The sequence below is a fragment of the Dromaius novaehollandiae genome, chromosome 7, assembly GCF_036370855.1.
Source record: "Dromaius novaehollandiae isolate bDroNov1 chromosome 7, bDroNov1.hap1, whole genome shotgun sequence".
In the NCBI taxonomy this organism is placed as follows: domain Eukaryota; kingdom Metazoa; phylum Chordata; class Aves; order Casuariiformes; family Dromaiidae; genus Dromaius; species Dromaius novaehollandiae.
Genome location: NC_088104.1, coordinates 11,873,837 through 11,893,279, shown reverse-complemented (window position 1 = coordinate 11,893,279; position 19,443 = coordinate 11,873,837). Strand labels below are relative to the sequence as shown.

General features: G+C 48.6%; 1 protein-coding gene and 1 long non-coding RNA gene across 2 annotated transcripts in view; both read right to left on the bottom strand.

Moving 5' to 3' along the window:
* The window catches only part of ITGB5 (integrin subunit beta 5), a 79,963-nt gene that overhangs the window by 14,383 nt on the left and 46,137 nt on the right, over positions 1-19,443 (bottom strand). The window contains exon 10 of the mRNA XM_026121788.2: positions 15,755-16,184. Coding sequence (XP_025977573.2) covers positions 15,755-16,184 — 430 coding nt within the window. The remainder of the gene's footprint in view (positions 1-15,754; positions 16,185-19,443) is intronic.
* Positions 321-15,748, bottom strand: LOC135328843 (uncharacterized). The gene is made up of 2 exons (XR_010389935.1): positions 855-15,748; positions 321-610 (listed from the first exon to the last, which is right to left on the bottom strand). It is a non-coding gene; the product is annotated as an uncharacterized LOC135328843 (long non-coding RNA).

Sequence of the window (19,443 nt, the reverse complement as noted above, 5' to 3'; positions counted from 1 at the left end):
TCCGAACGGCAGAGCATCGCGATCCGCTGTGAGAGGAGGTGGACACAGGTCCTCACCACTCCTTCCAAGCCATGCACCAAACTGGCTCTTCCATCATTTTTTTTTCCCTTCAGACTTTTATCTTTCAGACAGCCAGAATAAATTAGTACTGCCTGCACTTTTACCATAATTCTTACAGTAGTAAGTGTTTTCCCTAAAGCACCTTACTTTGGGTGACCACACGATCATGTAAAAATACCAGTTTTCTTTTGAAAGAAATAAAAAAAAAATCTTCCCAGCTTTCATGGATGGGGAGAAAAAGTTTGAGCCTCCCCCCCCCCCCACTTTTTCCCACCCTCTGCAAGTCTCCAGGACTAGCAGGAAAATAAAATGGATGCAATTCAGATGAAAGAGGAAAAATCCTCATGATTTTTAAGCCAGATTTTTAGCTTCTATGGCACTAGCATTACAGAGGATTCAAGAGGAGGGGAGGTCATATTTCGGTTTGTTTTCACTAAATCAAGCGACGTATTTTCGTGCCACTGTCCTAAGGCTCGCATCCAGACGTTGCTTGGGTCAGGACCTTCCAAATTCTCTATGTTTGCTTCTGTCATTTTGGTTACTTGAATGCCTAGTTTGAAAAAGCCACAACAAAACACAGAAAAAAACGGGAACTTAACTGATTAAGAGGAGTAAGCTGCAGCAAGCAGTTAACAAATTCCCCAGTCCCATCCCTTTAACCGTAGCCTGCCAGTCCCTGAACGCTGTGCCTGCTACCCAGAGACCCAAAACAGAAGCCACGTGTTGTCTGTAGTCTCTAGGGATGAACATACCACGAACATCTGCTTAGAAAAGAAAGAGCACTCAAAACCTACCGACGCAGGGCACTGCTCGAGCACTGCTTTTGCATCTCACTGGCCCATTTTTCAGTGTATCTGATGTCTGTCCTTGGTCTATGGCGCAGAAGTAAATACTCCTCCGAGGCCCTGGGAATGGCACATTTTGAGTGGGAGGAAGAAGGGGAGCGGAAGGAGCTTTGAACACTTGGAAAACTTAGACCTTTCCGTTTGGAAAAGGGCTATGGTTAGAAACAGTGCCTGCTCAGGCAAATAAATCATCCAGTTTCCCACTAATCTCTTTCCATGACTCAAATAAGCCACAAGCTCCAGCGTCTGCCTGCCTTCCAGCAGCGCACATAAACGCGTCATGCGATGTAGGTCCGTCGACACGCAGCACATCGCAGGTTAACGGCGGGTTAGCGCTGCCAGATGTTTCAGCACCGACAGAAAGCGAGGGAGAGCACGGGAGCGCAGGAAATTTTAAGAAGTGGGGATGGTATTAGCATTCATTCCCCTGATCATTCAGGTTTGGCAACGAAAAGGAGGAAGGCAGGCTGGTAGGAGCATCCCAGCCAACTCTTGAAGACTAAAGAGCATAACAACTTCTTTGTTAAAAGAAGGTTACTATATAAACACAAAAAGACAAACGTCAAGGGTCCAAGTTTTCTGTGTGAATTGAAACATATCCATGGACTGTCTCCATTTACACCAGAAGGGAACTTGCCCAAATTCACTTATCCACAAAACAATACTGAAACAACGAAACACTAAAAGATTAATAACAAGTAAACACTGCTTTTATATACATCAATTTTACCAGAGACCATGGATCTGTGCATCTTGCCACTGCACTGGTTTCAGTGGATTGCTGTACTACAAAGCATACGGGTTTGGCCAAGAATAGATGAGGTTTTAAATAAACCTTTATTTCAATTCCAACATTAGTTGAGTTCACCAGTTCTATCATGGAAAATAAATTATGCTAGAGATGCAGAATAATGGAACCGAAGGTGAAGAACTAAATCCCTGTTTGAGCTGTTAGTTCAGCCTTGGGTACCACAAGCCATGTCACTAACTGCACATTATTGTCAGGATCCCACAAGTTGCAACACTGCAATTTCAAAAAAAAAAAAGAAAAGAAAACCCAAACCTCCTCCCCCCTCAGTTTCTCAGTCACTTGGGAACTTTTAGGTTAAATGAAAACTATGCAGGAAGAAAAACAGCTTTAGAAACTGCTGTCTCATGAAGGCAGCTGAAACTTATCTTGGGGCAGAATGGATTTCCTGCGGCAGGTCCAGCCAGCCTTTTCTCATTTTCGTCCTCCATGCTACAGAAGTGGAGCTGAAGTGTAATCACGAGATACGGCTGATGATACATCAGAAAGCCAAAATGGGCAGCTCGGAGTCATTTCCTGAAGGAGATCTAAAGCTGCACTTCTTAAAATGAAGCCTTTTTTCTTTTCCTTTTTTAAATAAGTTCAACACTCCACAAATCTCTTGACTTCTGCTTACATTAGTGTCTCAGCTGAGCCTCCTACACGTGGCCTTTTGGACGGCGGCACGGGGCTGGGAATTGGAGCTTTGAGGTCCTACTGCTAACTCCGCTACTGATGCACCGAGCGATACCGGGCGGCTGCTGCTGCCGGAGCCTCCTGGACAGCGAGTGCTTCATCCCAGGAGAAGGACACTGGGAAGGGTGCCCCGACCCCTTCAAACGACACCGAACAGACTGGGGCACACGCTCATCCAGAGTGCTGTGGTTTCACCACGGCTGCCTGGAAGAGCCTTATGCAGGAGGAGCTGTGGAAACTGCTGAAAATTGGTATTATTCCCTAAGGCAGATGGGAAGGCGGGGGGGACGCTCTGTGTCCTCCCTTCTGGTCCATCCTGCCATCCTCCTAACCCCAAACGGGCTCTGTGCCACTGCCCATTTCACACCGACCTCCATCCCCTCTGCTGCAGGTCTGCATGAGGTCTCCCTGCAGCTGCAGCCGCGGCCACGCTCCCACCGCCGCTCGGAGACGGCACGTACCCCATCCCACCACCTCCCCGGCTCCACATTTTAAAACCGAAAGGAGGAGATGGCTGGGGAGACAGACCTCCTGCCCCGATCTCGCTCAGCACCGACCACCTCCTGCCCGGCGTTGCCCTGCCTTCTCCCGAGACTTGCTGCAGAAGGGTGATGGCTAGGCAGAAATTTCGGGAAATACGCACGTGCCACGGGCAGAGGCATCCAAACAGCAGCCCATTACCCTTCCAGAGCCCGCAGCTGCCCCAGGGACAAGCCCAACTGCATTTCTGAAGTTCAAGATCGGTAAGGTGCCGGTTATCGAAGCGCCGCTCAGCGCGGAGGGGAGGTCAGAGGGCCCACGGGGAAGGAGGGCCGGGAAGGAGAGCGGGGCGGACGGCACGGCTCCCTGCAGCTCCGGCGCTCGCACCCTCATTTCCAAACACCGACAAAAGCCAACTCCCAGCCCCACAGGAGCACTGAGGACTTTCATCTGCAAACACCTAACGAACTAGGTGCTCTTACAGGGCACCAAACCTCCTCATTGCACCTCTAGTCGTTTTTTTTTTTTTTCCACCCCAAAAGGCTGGACAAAGAAAACTGCTGGGCAAAAAGCAGTTTTTGCTCTTCCAACCCTGCCAAATACCGCAAAATGCCCATGGGTCCATAACCAGGAGCTTCTCCCCCACTTATTTACTCTTGGTCCTATCTCTTTGCCCAGGTCTGCTCACACTACTGACCCATTCAGCCTGGAGCCTTCACCACGATGAAGACACTGGAAGACTCAAAGATAAGGAGTTGGGGACAAATGGCAAACACTCGGTTAGGTGAAACACAGGCGAAGGGACCTCCAGGAAGGATGGGCTGCTTCTCCCGGTCCGGCGTTGGTGCAGACACGAACCGTCGAGGCCTGGCACCGGCACAGACGCCGGCGCCGCGCACGCAGCCAGGCAGGCCAGCAGCGATGGGGCTCGCGCAGGCATGCACAAAAAAAAGATTCGTTCTCAAAATAAAACTTGGCTCCAAAACAAAGATCCAGGATCCCAAATCCCTGAACTCCAGGGCCAAACTCTACAGTTCAGGCCGATCCTTAAAATGAAAAGCAGGATATTTCCCACCTACCAAAGCACGTATGGTCTTAATGTCCTTCCAGCTGGACCTCATTAAGAGGAGTGGTCTCCAGAGCAAAGAGACATTCTTTCTCTGTAAAACCCCGTGCTGCAGGAGCGTGCCTAGCTCTGTGTTTGGATGCAAGCACATATTCTAGCCTAAGTTCACCAAAGGTTCGTGAGTTCTGGACTGGATTTCTCCCTTCCCAAGGATGTTGGAAGAAGTCACGATTTCATTCAAAATGGAAAGAAAAAAGAAAAAACCCTCCACACCTTATGCTACACTTCACTTTCAGTTCTCACGTTCGATTTTTAAACCAAATCAAGCAATATTTAGGGGCTGCCAGTGCACGCTAACACAAAGCGTAGAGACCCAGAATTTCACTCACCTGCTTGTTTTAAGCCTTCATTTGCCTTTAAACCCAAAATATAGCATTCGTTTCCAAATGTTTATTTCTGTTAATTACTATAATCAGAAAGAACAAATGCAAATGCCAAACTGAGTGGGAAGCTTGCCATAAAACCAGAATATTTAAATGAGAACATTTTAGGATTGCCTTCCATCTTTGGGGAGCAAGTACCTGATGCATTTTGTTTTCAAAGTTCGGCTTTTCTTCATTTTGGAGCTTTCTACCTTCCGAGACACGAAGTTAAGAGCTATGGGAGGGGGTGGCTGCAGCGGGGGTCTGCGGACGTGCATCCGCGCAGCGCTGTCACCGCGAGACGCGCACTGTACCACTTTAAGACCAGAGACCCACAGACGGGGCTCTGGCTCCTGTGAAGATGTAAAGACGTCACTTCTTTATTCTTTAATTCTGCCATGGTATTTAATGCCTCATTAGCATGCATTAATGGTTGCAAAGGGCCTGCTCAAGGACAAGGAGAAACACCAGTGAAAAGAGGCAGAAACAGCAGCACTCTGTGTGGTTAGGTTTTCGAGGGAATTGCTGCCAGATCCTGGGAGGGCTGCAAGGGACTTCGATAGCAATGAGAGCCGCGGTAGGGTGAAAGAAGGGTAAAAAATGATGGTATTTCCCTTTCGTGCAGGGAACGGAAACTCTGGCAAAGCAGCGCTCAATCCACTTGGGGACAAAAAGACCAAACCAATTACTGTTTCAGTGTGAGCAACAAAACCAAAACCTTGGCATGAGCAAAGCATGGCAGGGCATGATACACCTGCTGTCCAAAAACGCTAAGGAGTATCAAGCACAAAACCAGCCCTGAACAGAAAGAAGAACAGAAATATCATCCATGTTCCTGCGAGAAACCCATGCAAAGATCAGTAATATTTAACACGCAGTGATGTTACAGTAAGGCCTAGCGGTGTAATACTGAGTAATATATTTGCTTATTGTGAAAGAAACCCAAAGGACTATCTGCACTGAATAAATAGCCTAATACCTCAGAACCATTTATCTGCCACAGAAACGCAGCCACCTGTGGAAGGAAACACGGCAAGTGCTTTCGGCAACGCAGCGCAAGCGGTTGCAATCGCCCGGGCAATTGCAGGACGAGCTGCCTAGAGGAGTGGTCACCAGCAGAGGAACCGGAGCCTGGCCAGGAGATTTACCTCTTGCAAAAGTGAAGTGTATCAGCTGAATAAAAAGACAGGACCAAGGCTTTTACTTCCCTCGCCCAGCGAGTGCTGGGGTCTCCCCTCCCGGCACCAAGACACGAGCAAGCGCCCCAGCAGAGCGGTCACTGCCGGTTTCTTTGGGGCCAACCCTTCCCCAAACTGCCGACTGGGCGGTCAACAGCCATTGCACCGAGGCCAATAAAACCGACCTCAAGCAGTGGCAGGACAAACAGTGCTGGGGCTGCTCCCCGGCAGAGAGACCGCTCGTTGGCTTGCAAATGCGTAAAAAGGCTGGGGGCAGAAAGCTCCTTGCGTGGGGGCAGCGGGGCGTTGAGACGGAGAGCGTCCTCTCAGCGCACACTCGCGATGCAACGAGCCCCCTCGCTCCAGCTGATCACCGTAACCAAGCCCGAGGCAGCCGAGCCCACGGGCCCTCGAGGCTGCCGCTTTGCAGACCTCTTGGATCACCGTGACCGGTGGGGAGAGCTCTGGCTGCCCTGCAGGGCGGGGGCTGCTACTCTGCGCACCCAGCGCCGCTGACATGGAGCAGCCTCTCCCCATCCTCGGCTGTGGCCGCGCGCATCGGCTCCTTCAGCGTTGGCGTCTCTGCTGCATGAAGCTGTCCGACCACCGCTGCTGGAAACCAGCTTGCTCCGGGAAGGCAGCGCCTGGCATTGCCGGCTGCCCGGAGGCCCCGGCTCGCCCCCTTGGAGACAAGAACTGCTGGAAACGTTTCGGGAGGGCTGATGACCCCAGGGTAGCGAGGGCCACGCTCTGCCCAGCTCGGTGGCGGTTCGCACCATCCTGGATCTTCAAACTTCTGCCTGTCGAACCAGCGTGGAGGAGGACAGGGAAGGCATATCCTCCCGGAGGAAAGCAGCACACGTCTCAGGATCAAACCGCACAGAGAGCGGAACAGAAACCAGGCTGAAGGGAAAGAATTAGCAAACACGGAGAGGAAGCAGAAGAGAGGCTGGGGAGGGGGGAAATGTCACCCTGGGGGAAGCAGCACGGTGCTTTCAAGAGGACTCTTGAACTGGTGTGTGCAAAATAAACGTACCGAGTACCTCCAGCGCTCCTGTGACAAGTCCCACCGCAGAACCAGGGCCATCTGCATCTCCTCCGTGCTCCTCCCGGGAACGCTCAGCGCCGGTGCCGCCGTGCGCGTACAGGAAGCATCATACCGCGTCTGCGGGAGCCACTGAGCGCTCACGTGCCAGGGAAATAAAGCTTCACGAAGACAAACCTCAGATGCGTCCAAACGCCTCCCACGCAGCTTTCAGCCCCTCTCTGTAAGGCCACAGCTCCTTGAGATGAGCACACTGAGGACTACACGTGAAGCACTGCAGAACTGGTTTGGAAAGACAGAGACCTTAAGGTGACCCGCAAAGAGAAAAGGAGCTGTTGGGAGCGACAGGGAAATGGCTTGGGGCCTGAACCACTTCTCCACCGACCGGTGCCCGGCCGGGCCGTGCCTGACGAAGGGCACGAGGATGGGGCTGGTGCTGAGAGCTGTCCTGCAATTTGGGAGCCCAGGGGCCTCCTGGTCGCCTGCGTTGGCCGGCCGTGAGTGAACACAGCTGCTGGACCCCACACGCGTCCTTGTGGTTTCTCATCCTCTCCACGCCGTGCGAAGAGCAGAGTTTCTCGATGACGTTCCCCACTGAAAGCTGAGAGCTTCGACAGAGTGCTGCCCTCGGAGCTGAGACATCACGAGACGCTTCCCCGAGCCGGGCTGACCTCTAAGGACGGCACGCGAGGAGCAACGCTGGCGATCCAGCGCATCAGGCGCTTCCAAGGCTGTGGCGACCAGCGTCCCATCATGGAGCAAGTCCTAAAAACCAGCATCCCGGCCCCTGGGGGCAACGGAAGGCTCTGCGGTTCCTTCCCTGCCTGGGGAGTCATTTTCCAAAGCGCCGCTTCGGCAGTCACGTTCTGCCTCCCCAGAGTGTTTTAAGGGCACGGCCGCCGCAGCACCGCGCGGGGCCAGGGGCAGCTGCCGGCTCTCCCCCAGCAGCAGCTGCATTTCAGCGACGGAGCGAGCGGAGCCTCCAAGCGCGCATGGGCCGCCCTTCCTAACCGTGCTGCCTTGCAGGAGTTTACACAGGAATGCATGAATATCAACATCTTACATCAGGAGAAAAAGCCGGTTTATACAAACACGCTGCAGGAAAGCAGCGGAGCTTTTCCCGATTTGGGGCTCAGACGTTCCCGCGCAGCCGAGTCGTCCGAGGCGCAGGGCTAAACACGGCCCGCGGGGGAACCCCGCGCACAGAGCAAGAGCAATGCTCGCCTGATCAGCACTGAGGTGGATTCGGTTTACTGCTGTTCCAATTAATCCTCATTACATCCTAAAGACCTGCCTGCCCCAGCTGACCTCCACCTTACATTTCTTTGTGCTAATCCACAGGACAAAAGTAAATGGGGCTGACCTCAACCTTACATTTCTTTATAGTAAATCACATGGCAGGAGTAAATGGAGCTGACCTAAACCTTACATTTCTTTATGTTAATCCATGTGAGGAGAGTAAATGGAACATGCCCGGCTTAACACTTTAACCCAGAAAAAGGAAGACAACAGGGGAGGCCCCACATTTGGGTTTCTTATGAAATTTTTGCAGCGCCTTTATAAATTCCCACCGGAGCCAAAACATTTCATTAGTTCAAGGAGAACATACAGCTTGGGTACGCAGAGGAGGGATACCAACCCAACAGGCACTGAGGACATCCTCCAAACCCTCTCTTAAACAAGGCATAGGTGCTTCAGCCTCAGCCCGTAGCTGCTTTGGTGATGTTTATGGGCTACAAGTAGAAGGGAACACAATCAGTCATAGTTTTATTTTTTTCCTCTTTCTCATTCACTGTGATATTTTTTGATCTGTTTCTTCTCAGGCATACAGACTTCTCCAGGAAGGGCTTTTATTGAGCCGTTTCTGCTGGCAATAAAAGCCAAGACGGAAGGGAAATGCAGCGAGGAAAAAAAAATTCTATGAAGCTCCAGGAAAACTTGCAGCCCGAGCGACTCTTGAGCCTCTTCATGGGACCACATCTTAAAAGACAGCTAATACCGGAGCCCCATCTCCTTGTTACTTATTCTGCCCACGACATCCCTCTGGACCAGCCAGAGGCTCTGCGGGGAGAAGATCTAAAGATGTGTGAAACCAGGTTTGCTGATTGATAAGGAGGAGCTATGGGCACACAGCACCCCATACAGCCTAACACATATACATTTTATTTACTTATTTATTTTCTAGCCCAACCTCATCCAGTTTGCAGCCTCCAATTTCACTCTCTGCCTCTTTTCCCAGGGTAATGAGGATGCAGAGAGAGAAAGAAAAGAGACACACAGAGTCCTATAAGTCACCCTTAATAACAAAAAAGCAGTCTTTGGTCCAGTGTGTTTTTCTGGGTTCAGCTTACCCCAAACTGCCCTCCCGTCCCCAGTGGCCCCTGCTGTTGGGCATCCAGCAGCCCTGACCCACTGCTAATTACTTGGTCTGTGACCTCTAACGAAGCAGCTGGTGCCACCAGACTGTGCAGCGGTGTCCCGAGCTGAGACACGACTTGGGTCAGCAAAATAAGCCCCAAAACTCCCTTAATAGTTGTGACCCCCAGTCCCCCCCCGGCTGGTTACCTCTGCAGAGGAGCTGTATGCTGAGCTAAAGGAAAGCTTCAGCGCAGCCACAGCGCCCTTTTCCCTCGGCAGCTGCATGAATCACTGCTACAACAGCCCCTGCACAAACACTTAGCAATAACCAAAGAATTATTTTTAACTTCCACGTCTTATATGGTCCTTTCGCCTCTCCCGTTCATTTCCAGCTTTCCCGACACAGCGACCTGCATCAGTGCTCAGGCTCCATCCTGTTACACAAACTAAAAAAAAATCCCCCAAAATAAAAAAAACCAAAGATAACAGACTTGACATGACAGAAAAAAAATTGCAAATGTGGTTTAGGCTCCGTTCCCTATGTGAATGCCTCTTTCTTCCACAGGCTGCAGTGTTCCCTTCCGATACGTGCTAAATTTGCTTTATACTGAATCACTCGCTGGAACCACTGCAAAGGATCCGAGTCAGCAGACACAAACAAGTTCCCTTTCCCTCCCCTAAACCACACTCAGCCCATCACCCATACCTCAGAGATTATCAGATCAAATACCACTGATTTCTTTCTTAATCAAATGCAGCAGCTTCTGGGAAAGACTTCCATGCTAGGAATGGGGATAATTAAGACAAAAAAAGTATTTAAACCAGGATCAACTTTATCCTTGCATCTGAGCCTTCCCTGGCACACCAGTGGTCTGATCTGATACTAGGCACTACCACAGGGCAGATCAATCACAACTACAAAAGTAAATGTGGAAAAAAGGTCCGTTTCCCATAAGAATTGCCCAAGCCCACAGTAATTGGTGGACTGGTAACAGGCCTCCGGACGAGTCACAGGGTGGAGATATCAGCCGTACCATCAAACCTAGGCGTTACTCTGAAAATGCCAGGATAACACATTTGCACCTCTATTGCCTAATCAGAAATTGCAGCACGAGCACCGGAAAGCATCTTCCCATGACACCCACTGCAAAGATGGAGTTACTAAATGTTTTTATGGTGCCCAGCACTGGGAACTGCAAAAGCAAATTGCAAAAGCAGGACTGAGATTCCTAATTTGCGGTTGAGTTAAACAAGAGACCTATGTCACAGAGCATCAGTGTAAGCTAAAAACTTACAGCTCTTCCCCATTTAATAAAAAAAGAAAAGGGAAGCACTCGGAAATAAGTACCAAGTTTCTGAAGGACTTGTGCATCCTCAGCAGTTTGTGAAGCGGTTTTTCCGCAGGGCAGGAGCCCTTGAGTTGCACTGCGCGTTGGCTGGTCCAAGCGTACAGATTCTCTGTGACATGAGCCATGGATTTCCACCGAGCTGTGAACTCCTATATTCCCTTTCAAAAGTGATTTTGGCACTTGCATGTTTTCATAAATCTTATATCTGACACTTTATTGCTGACACTATTTTTCTGTATCACAGGAAATACCATACAGACAAGCAAGGCAGGACTCCTGTGTATCATGATTCCTCCATGCTTTAGCCAGCCAGCTACTATCTTTAGTTACCATAACCGCTAAATATGCGCTCCGTTGCTTATGACTTACAGAGGAGTTGAAGGGTTTAATTGACAATTACAAAGTCTTTATAAATCTGATTTGTTGTCTTTTTTTTTTTTAAATGGACAAGAGAAACTACAAAAGACTTGATCCCACCAAGCTGCACTGAAATCAGCAATCTGCCTTGCTGCTCATTAAGCATAGATCATCAGGATGAGATTTTTAAGGGGAGAAACAGTTCACAACATGCTGATCAGTCTTTACTTACACCCTGGTAGTGCTTAGAGGTTGCAATCTTGCTTTGCAGTCAAAACAAAGAAACAGTCCTGGGCTGAAGAACTGGCAAATTATACCCACGTGGGCATCCAGGATAACAGCAATGACGATTAACAGGAAGCTTCACTAGACAGACCAAAACACAGAACATGCTGCACTTCAAAAAACAACAACAAAAAATCCAAGCCAGAAACAAAAAAAACCCCAAAACTGAAATTAATGAAGCTTGGGCTCCAGCAAATCAGCCTCTCTTCATCAGAGGCAAACATGTGATGCTCTCACCAGGGCCTCTCCTCTCTCTGACTACCTGGTTTTACGGGGCCTTTAGGAATGCAATTAGCACCAAGATGTTTCCTCCTTTGTCAAATACATTGGAAACCGGCCAAGTGGTTCAAAAGTTACTGGGACACACAGCAACCCGCAAAGGACATGAGTCCCGATGCCACAGAGGAAGGCAGGCTCAAAGCAGGGGGGATCTTTTCCTCCCTAAGAGCCATTCAAATTTTACAGAGTAAAAGTCAGAGAAGTGTGCTGAAGCTCCCAACATAAAGTGCAACTATTTGTACTATTGAAAAAACTTTTCAGTCTTCTCATCCAGTGACACCAGCCAGTCTGAATCCACCAGGGCAATTTGATGCTCTTTCCAGAGAAAGACTCCAAGTAAAGCACTGAAGGGTTTGGAAAGTGACTTCCTGTTTTGCTGAGATGAATGGGTTATTCATTGCAATATGCATTTCTCAAAGGAAAAATAGGAACAAACCTGTCTCTTTTGGAGGGGCTAGGGTACAGAGCAAGAGCACTTAAGCAAGTCATTCTGTATGTCTCTTCCAAAAGGCACTGAACTATGGTTTGAAAGAGCTATTCTGGAGCTATTACTGGATTTAGGGAGCAATAAAACAAATGCTGCTGATTTATTAGTAGCTGGATGCAGCTTTAATCAACATTTATAATGTATTACAAACGACTTATTTTCCCATCCCTTTCTCACAGATGCACATTAAATCTCATGTTAACAAAGCAAATAATGGATGCAGGACCTACAGCCATCCTCACAAGAGAACTGAAATTCTCTGGGTCCACTTCTGACCTGGAATAATAAAATTCTTTAGACTACCTCCCACTCAAAATCTGCTTCTCTACTTCATGTGGGCCATGAAAGTGAAAAAAAAAAATCCATAGGCAGTGATGTCTGAAACACTGACAAAATGAAGTGCCAGTATTTAGAAATGAAGCTGGGAATGAAAACTTCCTTGCTGGCCAAAGGACTGAGTACCAGCAGACAAGAAGTTCAAAGTTTATTTCGGACTACAAAAACCCTCTGTGATTTTGGTTGTTTGCTTTATTAGGAGTTATCATATTAACAGCATAACAGCACTGAGAAGCAGTGGCAGCCTCAACCCACCAAAGTGCCTCAGAGTCTAAGAATATTAGATTTATTTTGAAGGCAACAAATGTTTTTCTAAACCCGAGCATCAGCTGCTCGCTTTGGTGATTTGAAGCTTGCCAATAGCACTGTATCCTGGCCCCAGGAAAAGCAGGATTCGTTCCTCTGGTGTCCCAAGCCAGCGTTCATGCTCCTGTCTGAGACAGCTGGTCAGGGAACTACAACCCAACCAACTGCCTTTAAGCTGGAGCCTCAGGAGGAGAGAAAACAAACAAAAAACCCAGTCAAGTTCAGCAAAGCAACTGTGGATTTAGAGTGGTGATAAATCAAGGAAGCTGCAGGCACTGGCAAGAACCTGGGAATATGTAATATCTGAAAGCAATTTGCCTCCAAGCTCTATGCTGTGCTAGTGACTCAGCTGGGACAAGCTTTGTTCGGGATCACAAAAGGAAGAAATGCCAAGGACGGTTCTTCGGAACGAGGGCTCGAAATGCTGCTGAGATGAGGCATACAAAAGCCTTGACCACATACGTGAAAAATGATTTGTGTGTGTGCATGGATTTCCACTGCTCAGCTTGGATAATAAGGTTTTCTTCCCTCTGTGGCTCCCTAAACCTTTGGTCAGCTTGGACGGGCTGCTCTCTCATCTGCTGTGTTGGGGATATGCGCTAAATGGTTCATAGGGTTGTCTCGTTCAGCAGCTTGGGCAGATGTAAAGGCATTTAGGAGGGGACACGCACCCAGCGTGCTTCAGCTCAAGTTGGGTTCTTTTGGGCTGAAAATGTTGTTGGAAATATGGTCACCAGAAACTCACCGAGAGGCATGAAGCATCTTCTAAAGTAAAAGCTTTCGCAGAGCATAAATAAAATCCTTGATAACCCTGATGAGTTCCCCTCACTGGCCTACACCAAGCAATTCCAGAACAAGGAACGAGACAGCAATGGTCTGCCAGCAAAATAATGGTTCCTGCCAAGCTGCTGTTTCAGTTCTGCATTTGGCAAAACCTAGAGTCTCTCCTCACTGTGGGACTGAGTCTGTAAGAGCTGCACTCGCTTGGGTGGGTGTCAGGAAGACAGGGCACTTCAGAGGCAGAAGTTGTGGGAAGAGGATGACAGGGGACATAGGGGAAGTCCTTTCTTCCCGTTGCATGAACAGAAGCAGCAAATGGAAAAGTTACCCCATGCAATGGCCCCACATGAGCTCCTGAACACACGATTCAAACTCCGTGTCTCTGAAGTAGCTATACATGCTGGTAGACTGAGAAACCCAGTCCCTAGTTAGATGCACAGTCGTCTTCGACAAGGCACCATTTTGTAGGGAGGAGAGAGCATACTTTTATTGGAAGAAAACAGAACGGCTTGTATACGAGAATGCCATTTGCTGGGGCAGCGCTGGGCCCTCCGTGCTGGACCTCTCTGCGTGCAGCACGACACAGCCCCGCTGTGCAAAATTCAGGCCCTCGGACACACTCTGCGGGCTGGAGAGGCACCAAGCCTCGCGGGCTGACAAAACCGGCTCTAAATGTTATGTCATTGGCACGGTGCTTGCTACAGCCCAGACTGAGCATTGAACTTGCTGGAATTTAAAACAAAACAAAACAATAGAAATACCAGGAAGCATAGCGAGAATAACACCACTCCACACAGACCTGTTAGACTTCATCCCACCCCTGGAGCAAAGCCTCTTGTTTTCTTTTAAAGCTATAAAAAGGATTTTTAAATGACTTTAAAACTCTGTTCAATCCCAAGCCAGCTATTCTAGTCTTCCCATCATCAGAAGTCCTCCGCAAAGAAAGGAGAAAGCAGTTACAATAGCAGCAACAAAACTTATTTTCCTGTGAATCAGCAGAAATCTGGCACTCCTGATGAATGGAAATTCGAGCAAAAGGTTATACAGATGTGTCCTCCTCTTGTGGTACCAACAGCTACATCAGGAGCTTCCAACCTCTGTTTAGCACCACTGCACTGTTTCCTAATATATGGAGCCAACCCAACTCTTTGGTGGAATGATGCTATGAAAACAATAGTCATATGGAGAATTCCCAGGCAATACTGCCCTCAATTACATCCACAGTTGGCTTTATTTTTCCCCATTTACCTTAAAATATCTTTTTTCTTGCTTATAAACCCCTCTTTCCATTCCTGCATCTTTAGAGACAGCTACTAGTTCTCCAGGTCTTGGAGACCCACTGCGGGGGCTGATATACGGCCTTCTGACTACTTTGCAGGGGGGAGCCCCAGGACTCCGTTTCCAATTGCTGTCAAAAGTTTGTGTGGGGGATGCCTGCCTCACTTGTAGACAGTGCAGAAACACTACTAGCCACTCTTGAGGAAAACGAGCAAGAACAGCTTCTACTCAACTAATAACATGATAGTCTCAAACAGCCAGAAATTTACAACCAGAAGTTGGCCCACCATCTACTATCCAACTTGAAAAAAATGCATTACAAAATAAATAGGGGAAAAAACCTCCACTTCCCCACAGAACAAGGGAAAAATAGCTATTTTGCAAGCTTATCCTAAAAGCAAGACAGTCCTCACAAAACCGTACATGGTTTTGGAAATTTTGTCTGAGCTTTTCAGTTTAGGAAGCATTTTGCTTGCTTGAAAACAGGCAAGTTTTAAAGAATAATGTTGTCCCCAGCTCCAACTAAAGGAATTATGTCCAAGGGCTAATCCAGGCCATATGTGCAAGGTAAATTATGTGACCTCAGACTGACAAGGAAGTAAAGCTATATTAGTAAACATAATTAAATATTCTTCTACCTTAGCTTAAGCAAAATGGACCAGCAACATCTTTATCAGGGGGTAGAAAAATCTACCCATGAGAGATCTTTAGGAATCTTCAGCACAAGTTTCCCTAATAAATAACAGATAAACACAGCCTTTCCTTTCACCTGCACTGTATCAGTGGATTACTTCAAGTGCTTAATCTTTAATAAAGATTGTTTCTATCTACACAGGGATGGATGGCACATGTAGAACAAATCCAACCTAACAAGTCACCAAAAAGCTTCGGAGAATTCAAGCCTGTGACGCTTTGCTCTTTCCTAAGGATAGACTTCAGCGTGGAAGAAGTGTGCGCTGTTATCCATACTGAGTTCAAAATAATCATATCAAAGTTAAGACTTCTCAGTCTGCTCATCTCCCTGGGTCATGGGCAACAGACAAGCTTGGAAGGACAGATCTTTATATTCTGTTGTTGGAAACCCAGTTCTCATGGGGATAATACATTTTTGCTTATTAGGGAGTTGTATAGTTCCACTTAAAACCTCCTTTCCTCTTTCTCCCTGGAGAGAAAAAAAAGGGAGCACAGATCCCTTTAAAAGCATCCTGAAAAACACACGCAGACCCTTGTTGCACCTTCTGGAGGGCACGTACCAGGGCCACGAGCACTCCCCACCCATGCCAGCAAAAGATTTCCCACACTTCAGGTGGTTTCCTGGTACAAGCAAAGAGAAGTGTGGAGAGGGATGAAGGCTGCCTACCTGAGCAGAGGACACCCTTGTACCGGGCACACGAGAAGTCATCGCATTCGCAGAAGGACCCGTAGATGTTTCCGAACTCGCTCTCGTAGCAGACGCACTGGTTGCAGCTGCACTCCCCTCTCCCGCTGCAGATGGGCTTGCCTTCCATCTCCCGGCACATGTTGTGGTACATGTTCCCGTTGGCACCCTCCTCGCATTCGCACTTGGCGCCTAGGTAGCCCGGGTCGCACTCGCACAGCCCACAGGCGTAGGTCCCGTTCCCACTGCACTTGCCGCTCTGCTGCTCGGCCCGGCCAGTGCACCCACAAATGCAGTTGTAGGTCACCATGACCTCCAGAGTGTCCCGAAACCCAGCAGGCTTGATAGTGAACACGTGGGAGGTGTCCTCGGCAGGACAGCTTCGTGCTTCCACTGACACCTCAAAGGAAACCTGAGGAGGAAAGTTGAGACGTAAGCAAAGAGAAATGAACACGTCACTAAGGTTGCCTCGTTGGGGTTCGAGGGACAGCACAGCCCCACAGGGAAGGGCATCGAGACGAGGATACCCCTGACTGTGTCCTGAGCTCTCTGCAGCGGCAACACACTTCCCTGCCTTTCCCCAGTGGACAGCTGGTGAATCCTGATGCTTTATGGTTATTGTCTGAGGCTCTGCCATGACACAAATGATGCAAAAGAGAGGAAAGCCTGCAGGAGCTTTGGGGATTTGAATTTCAAACTTTTCCTTCTACCCCAGAAAACACCATCTGAAAGCCCAGCAGAGGTCCTTCTAGGCTGTTCATCTGCACTAGGAAGAATATCTCATCAGCCAAGGGCTGACCTCCCCTATCAGTGCCACTGCCCTCACGAGACTGCATGCAGGCAACTGAGGGCCTGCAGAGCTAGTCCTCAGGGGGCCACGGGCTCACCAGCAGCAAGCAAGAAAGGCTGGTAAGTGGAGGAAAGAGGAAATGGCAAATGTACTGATGAAAAACCATGGAGTGACTTCGCTGAGCAGTGCTGCCCTGAGTATGCCAACTTTCATTCCCAGGTGTGAAAAAAGTATCCGAAACAATATGGGGCCTAACAAAGACATCTGCAGCTCGATGTACTGAAAACTGCCCATCGCATGAGGGGTTTAGGCATCCTTAAATCTGCTCATGTGCCCTTTGGGTAAACAAGGGAAAACGAGAACACCACATGATCCAAATGGAAAGAGCACAGGAACAAGCCAGATGTTTCATCTCTGCAAACTACATAACAGATACAGAGGGAAAAAAAAGAAAAAGAAAAAAAAAAACAAAAACAGGGAAATGTTAAGAAAGAACAGCCAGTCATCTGGGTTTTTTGCTTTCTGTTAAGTACATGCAGTCACAAGAGTCCACGCCAGTCTGAGGGGAAGGCTTTTGCTAGGTCAGACGGGCTCTGCATTATCCACCAGAGGCTCTTCTGCTCCCTGGACCCCCTGACCTCCCCCTCAGTGCCTCCCTGCAAACTGCCTACTGGACCTTTCCAGTTCCTTTTGAGAAGAGACTGACAAAATACTGTGACCTCTTTCCTGCTGGCTTTACTTCCTCTTCTGCCTTTCCCTCCTGCAACTTTCTCTTCCTTCTTTTCCACCTCTTGCTCCTCCGCTTACCCCGGAGATGCCATTCTGTCCTGCTCTGACTTCCTTGGGGTCACTTTTACCCTGTCCCCTTTCCTCTCGCTCCCCCCTCTCATTTCTCACCTCTTCTCCAAGTATAAGCATGTTTTAGTCTCTTCTGCCTTGGAGACACCTTGTCTCCATGTCTCTCGTCAGCTCCACTGCTCCTTCTTTGCTCTAAAAGCGTCATGATTTTGTCATTTCCAGCTATTGCCTAAAAAGTCATTCTTAACTTCATTAACCCTCCTTAGGTTCCTCACAACAAAATTCCTCCTGGTTAAGTCTTTTCAGCAAACACCTGGAGGAAACAGTCTTAGTCTGTCACCTGTCAACCATGGCCTTTGTAAAATCCTGGCTTCCACTGGCTTCCACAACCGTGCCTTCTCCTGGACGGGCTCCCCCCTCGCTGACGGGTGTCCTTCAGTGGCCAGTCCCTCTTCCAGCCTGCAGAGTGCTCACAGTGGTCTGTGCCCCAGTTCTCCTCTCCCCATATGCTTCACCATTGGCACCCTCGCCTGCGGCTTCCTTCACAAACCCAAGCTGATTTATTGCACCCATATGTAAGATTCACTAACCTACACCCCTTTTTTTAGTCTTCCTTTCCCCCGCCCCCCCCCCCCCCCCCCAGCAAACTCAAAATTCCTGCAGGGAATGTTTGATTGACACTTCTGAAAAATCCTTATTTCCTCTCTTTTTAAACAGAAACGGATGCAGGATGGAGCTCCAGACCTGAAACTGTGGACTTCTATGGCTTGATCTTCGTCCAAAATCAGCGGAGGAAGACCAGAGCTGTGCTGCTTTACCTTGTGTTTTACTGTAGGCTGTGTACCCTGTACTAATTACAAAATGCCTCAGCTTCTCATTAAGATGTTTGAACAACATGCTGCAATATTGTTTGCAATGAAGCTTTTAAAAACAAAACTGATGCAAACAAATTTCACTTGTTGATCCCACACAGTGCAAAAATCTTCAACCACTAACCAAAGTGTTTATTCTTTTGTGGACGGTTTATTTTAAAAGACAGCACAAGCATTCCAGGGAAGTCTTACAACTTCTTACAGCCACCAGCCATTAGCAGCGATATTCTCCATCATGGATCACTTGTTTCTGTGAAGCAGGAAGGAGCTGCAGGAACTGGGACACCCTGTATATTCTAATGAAAAATCTCCCTGGGAAAATCAAGAACATCTGACAGCCATTTGCTTGGCCCCCCCATTTAACCTTGCTTTCTGGTGTGCTTCCCCAGGCGAGCTGAAGCTGCCTTGCGTTGCTGAAAGCAGTGGTGTCCCAGGTAAACACCATGCACAGCTCTACATCCCCTGCAAACAGGTAAGCAGGAAATGCTCTGTGACTGTGAGTGGAAACTGTTTCGTTACAGCAAAGATTAGCCTTACTCCAGACTTCGAAATAAGACCTTCTCTTAAGCATCAAGATGAAGTGATTTTTAATTTGAAGACACTTTGGGGTCACCCCAAGCAATCTCGCAGCCTGCTCTGCTTCTGCATGCCAAATGGCAGTGTGCAGATGGCAGCTCAGCAGCCACCTCCACCCAGCAGAAGCTGCACCGACATCGCAGCTCCCTTGATTCCCTCCGATTTCTGAGACCTGAACCAATTAGACAAAACACTCAAATTACAGAGGATAATGAGATCAGAAAGCAAGCTAAGGGGATCAGTGTGATCCTGCTCCCTCTCTTGGATTGCCACCCACACCTCTAGGACTAAACCACGGCAGATTAGGATTCATGCCAGTGTCATCCTCTTTGGAGACACTTCAACAATTCTCAGGAGTCAAATCTTGATCCTTGTGGAACTGGTGAGCTGTGAACAGCTGTCTGGAGTGGGAGGCCCCCTGCTTCTGCTCCAGAGGACCAGGAGGCCCATGATCCTGTGTCACGTCTGCCAGTCTTGTGCAGGGACCTAAACTGTGATAGGTACCTAGTCCGGGCACACTGTCTGCATCCCAAAGCATGCAGTGGCATCAACCATCTGTCCAGAAAATACCCCCATTCATCTAGAAAGCAGGGGCCACTACTTCTTTATACGATTAATGACAAGTTTAATAACCA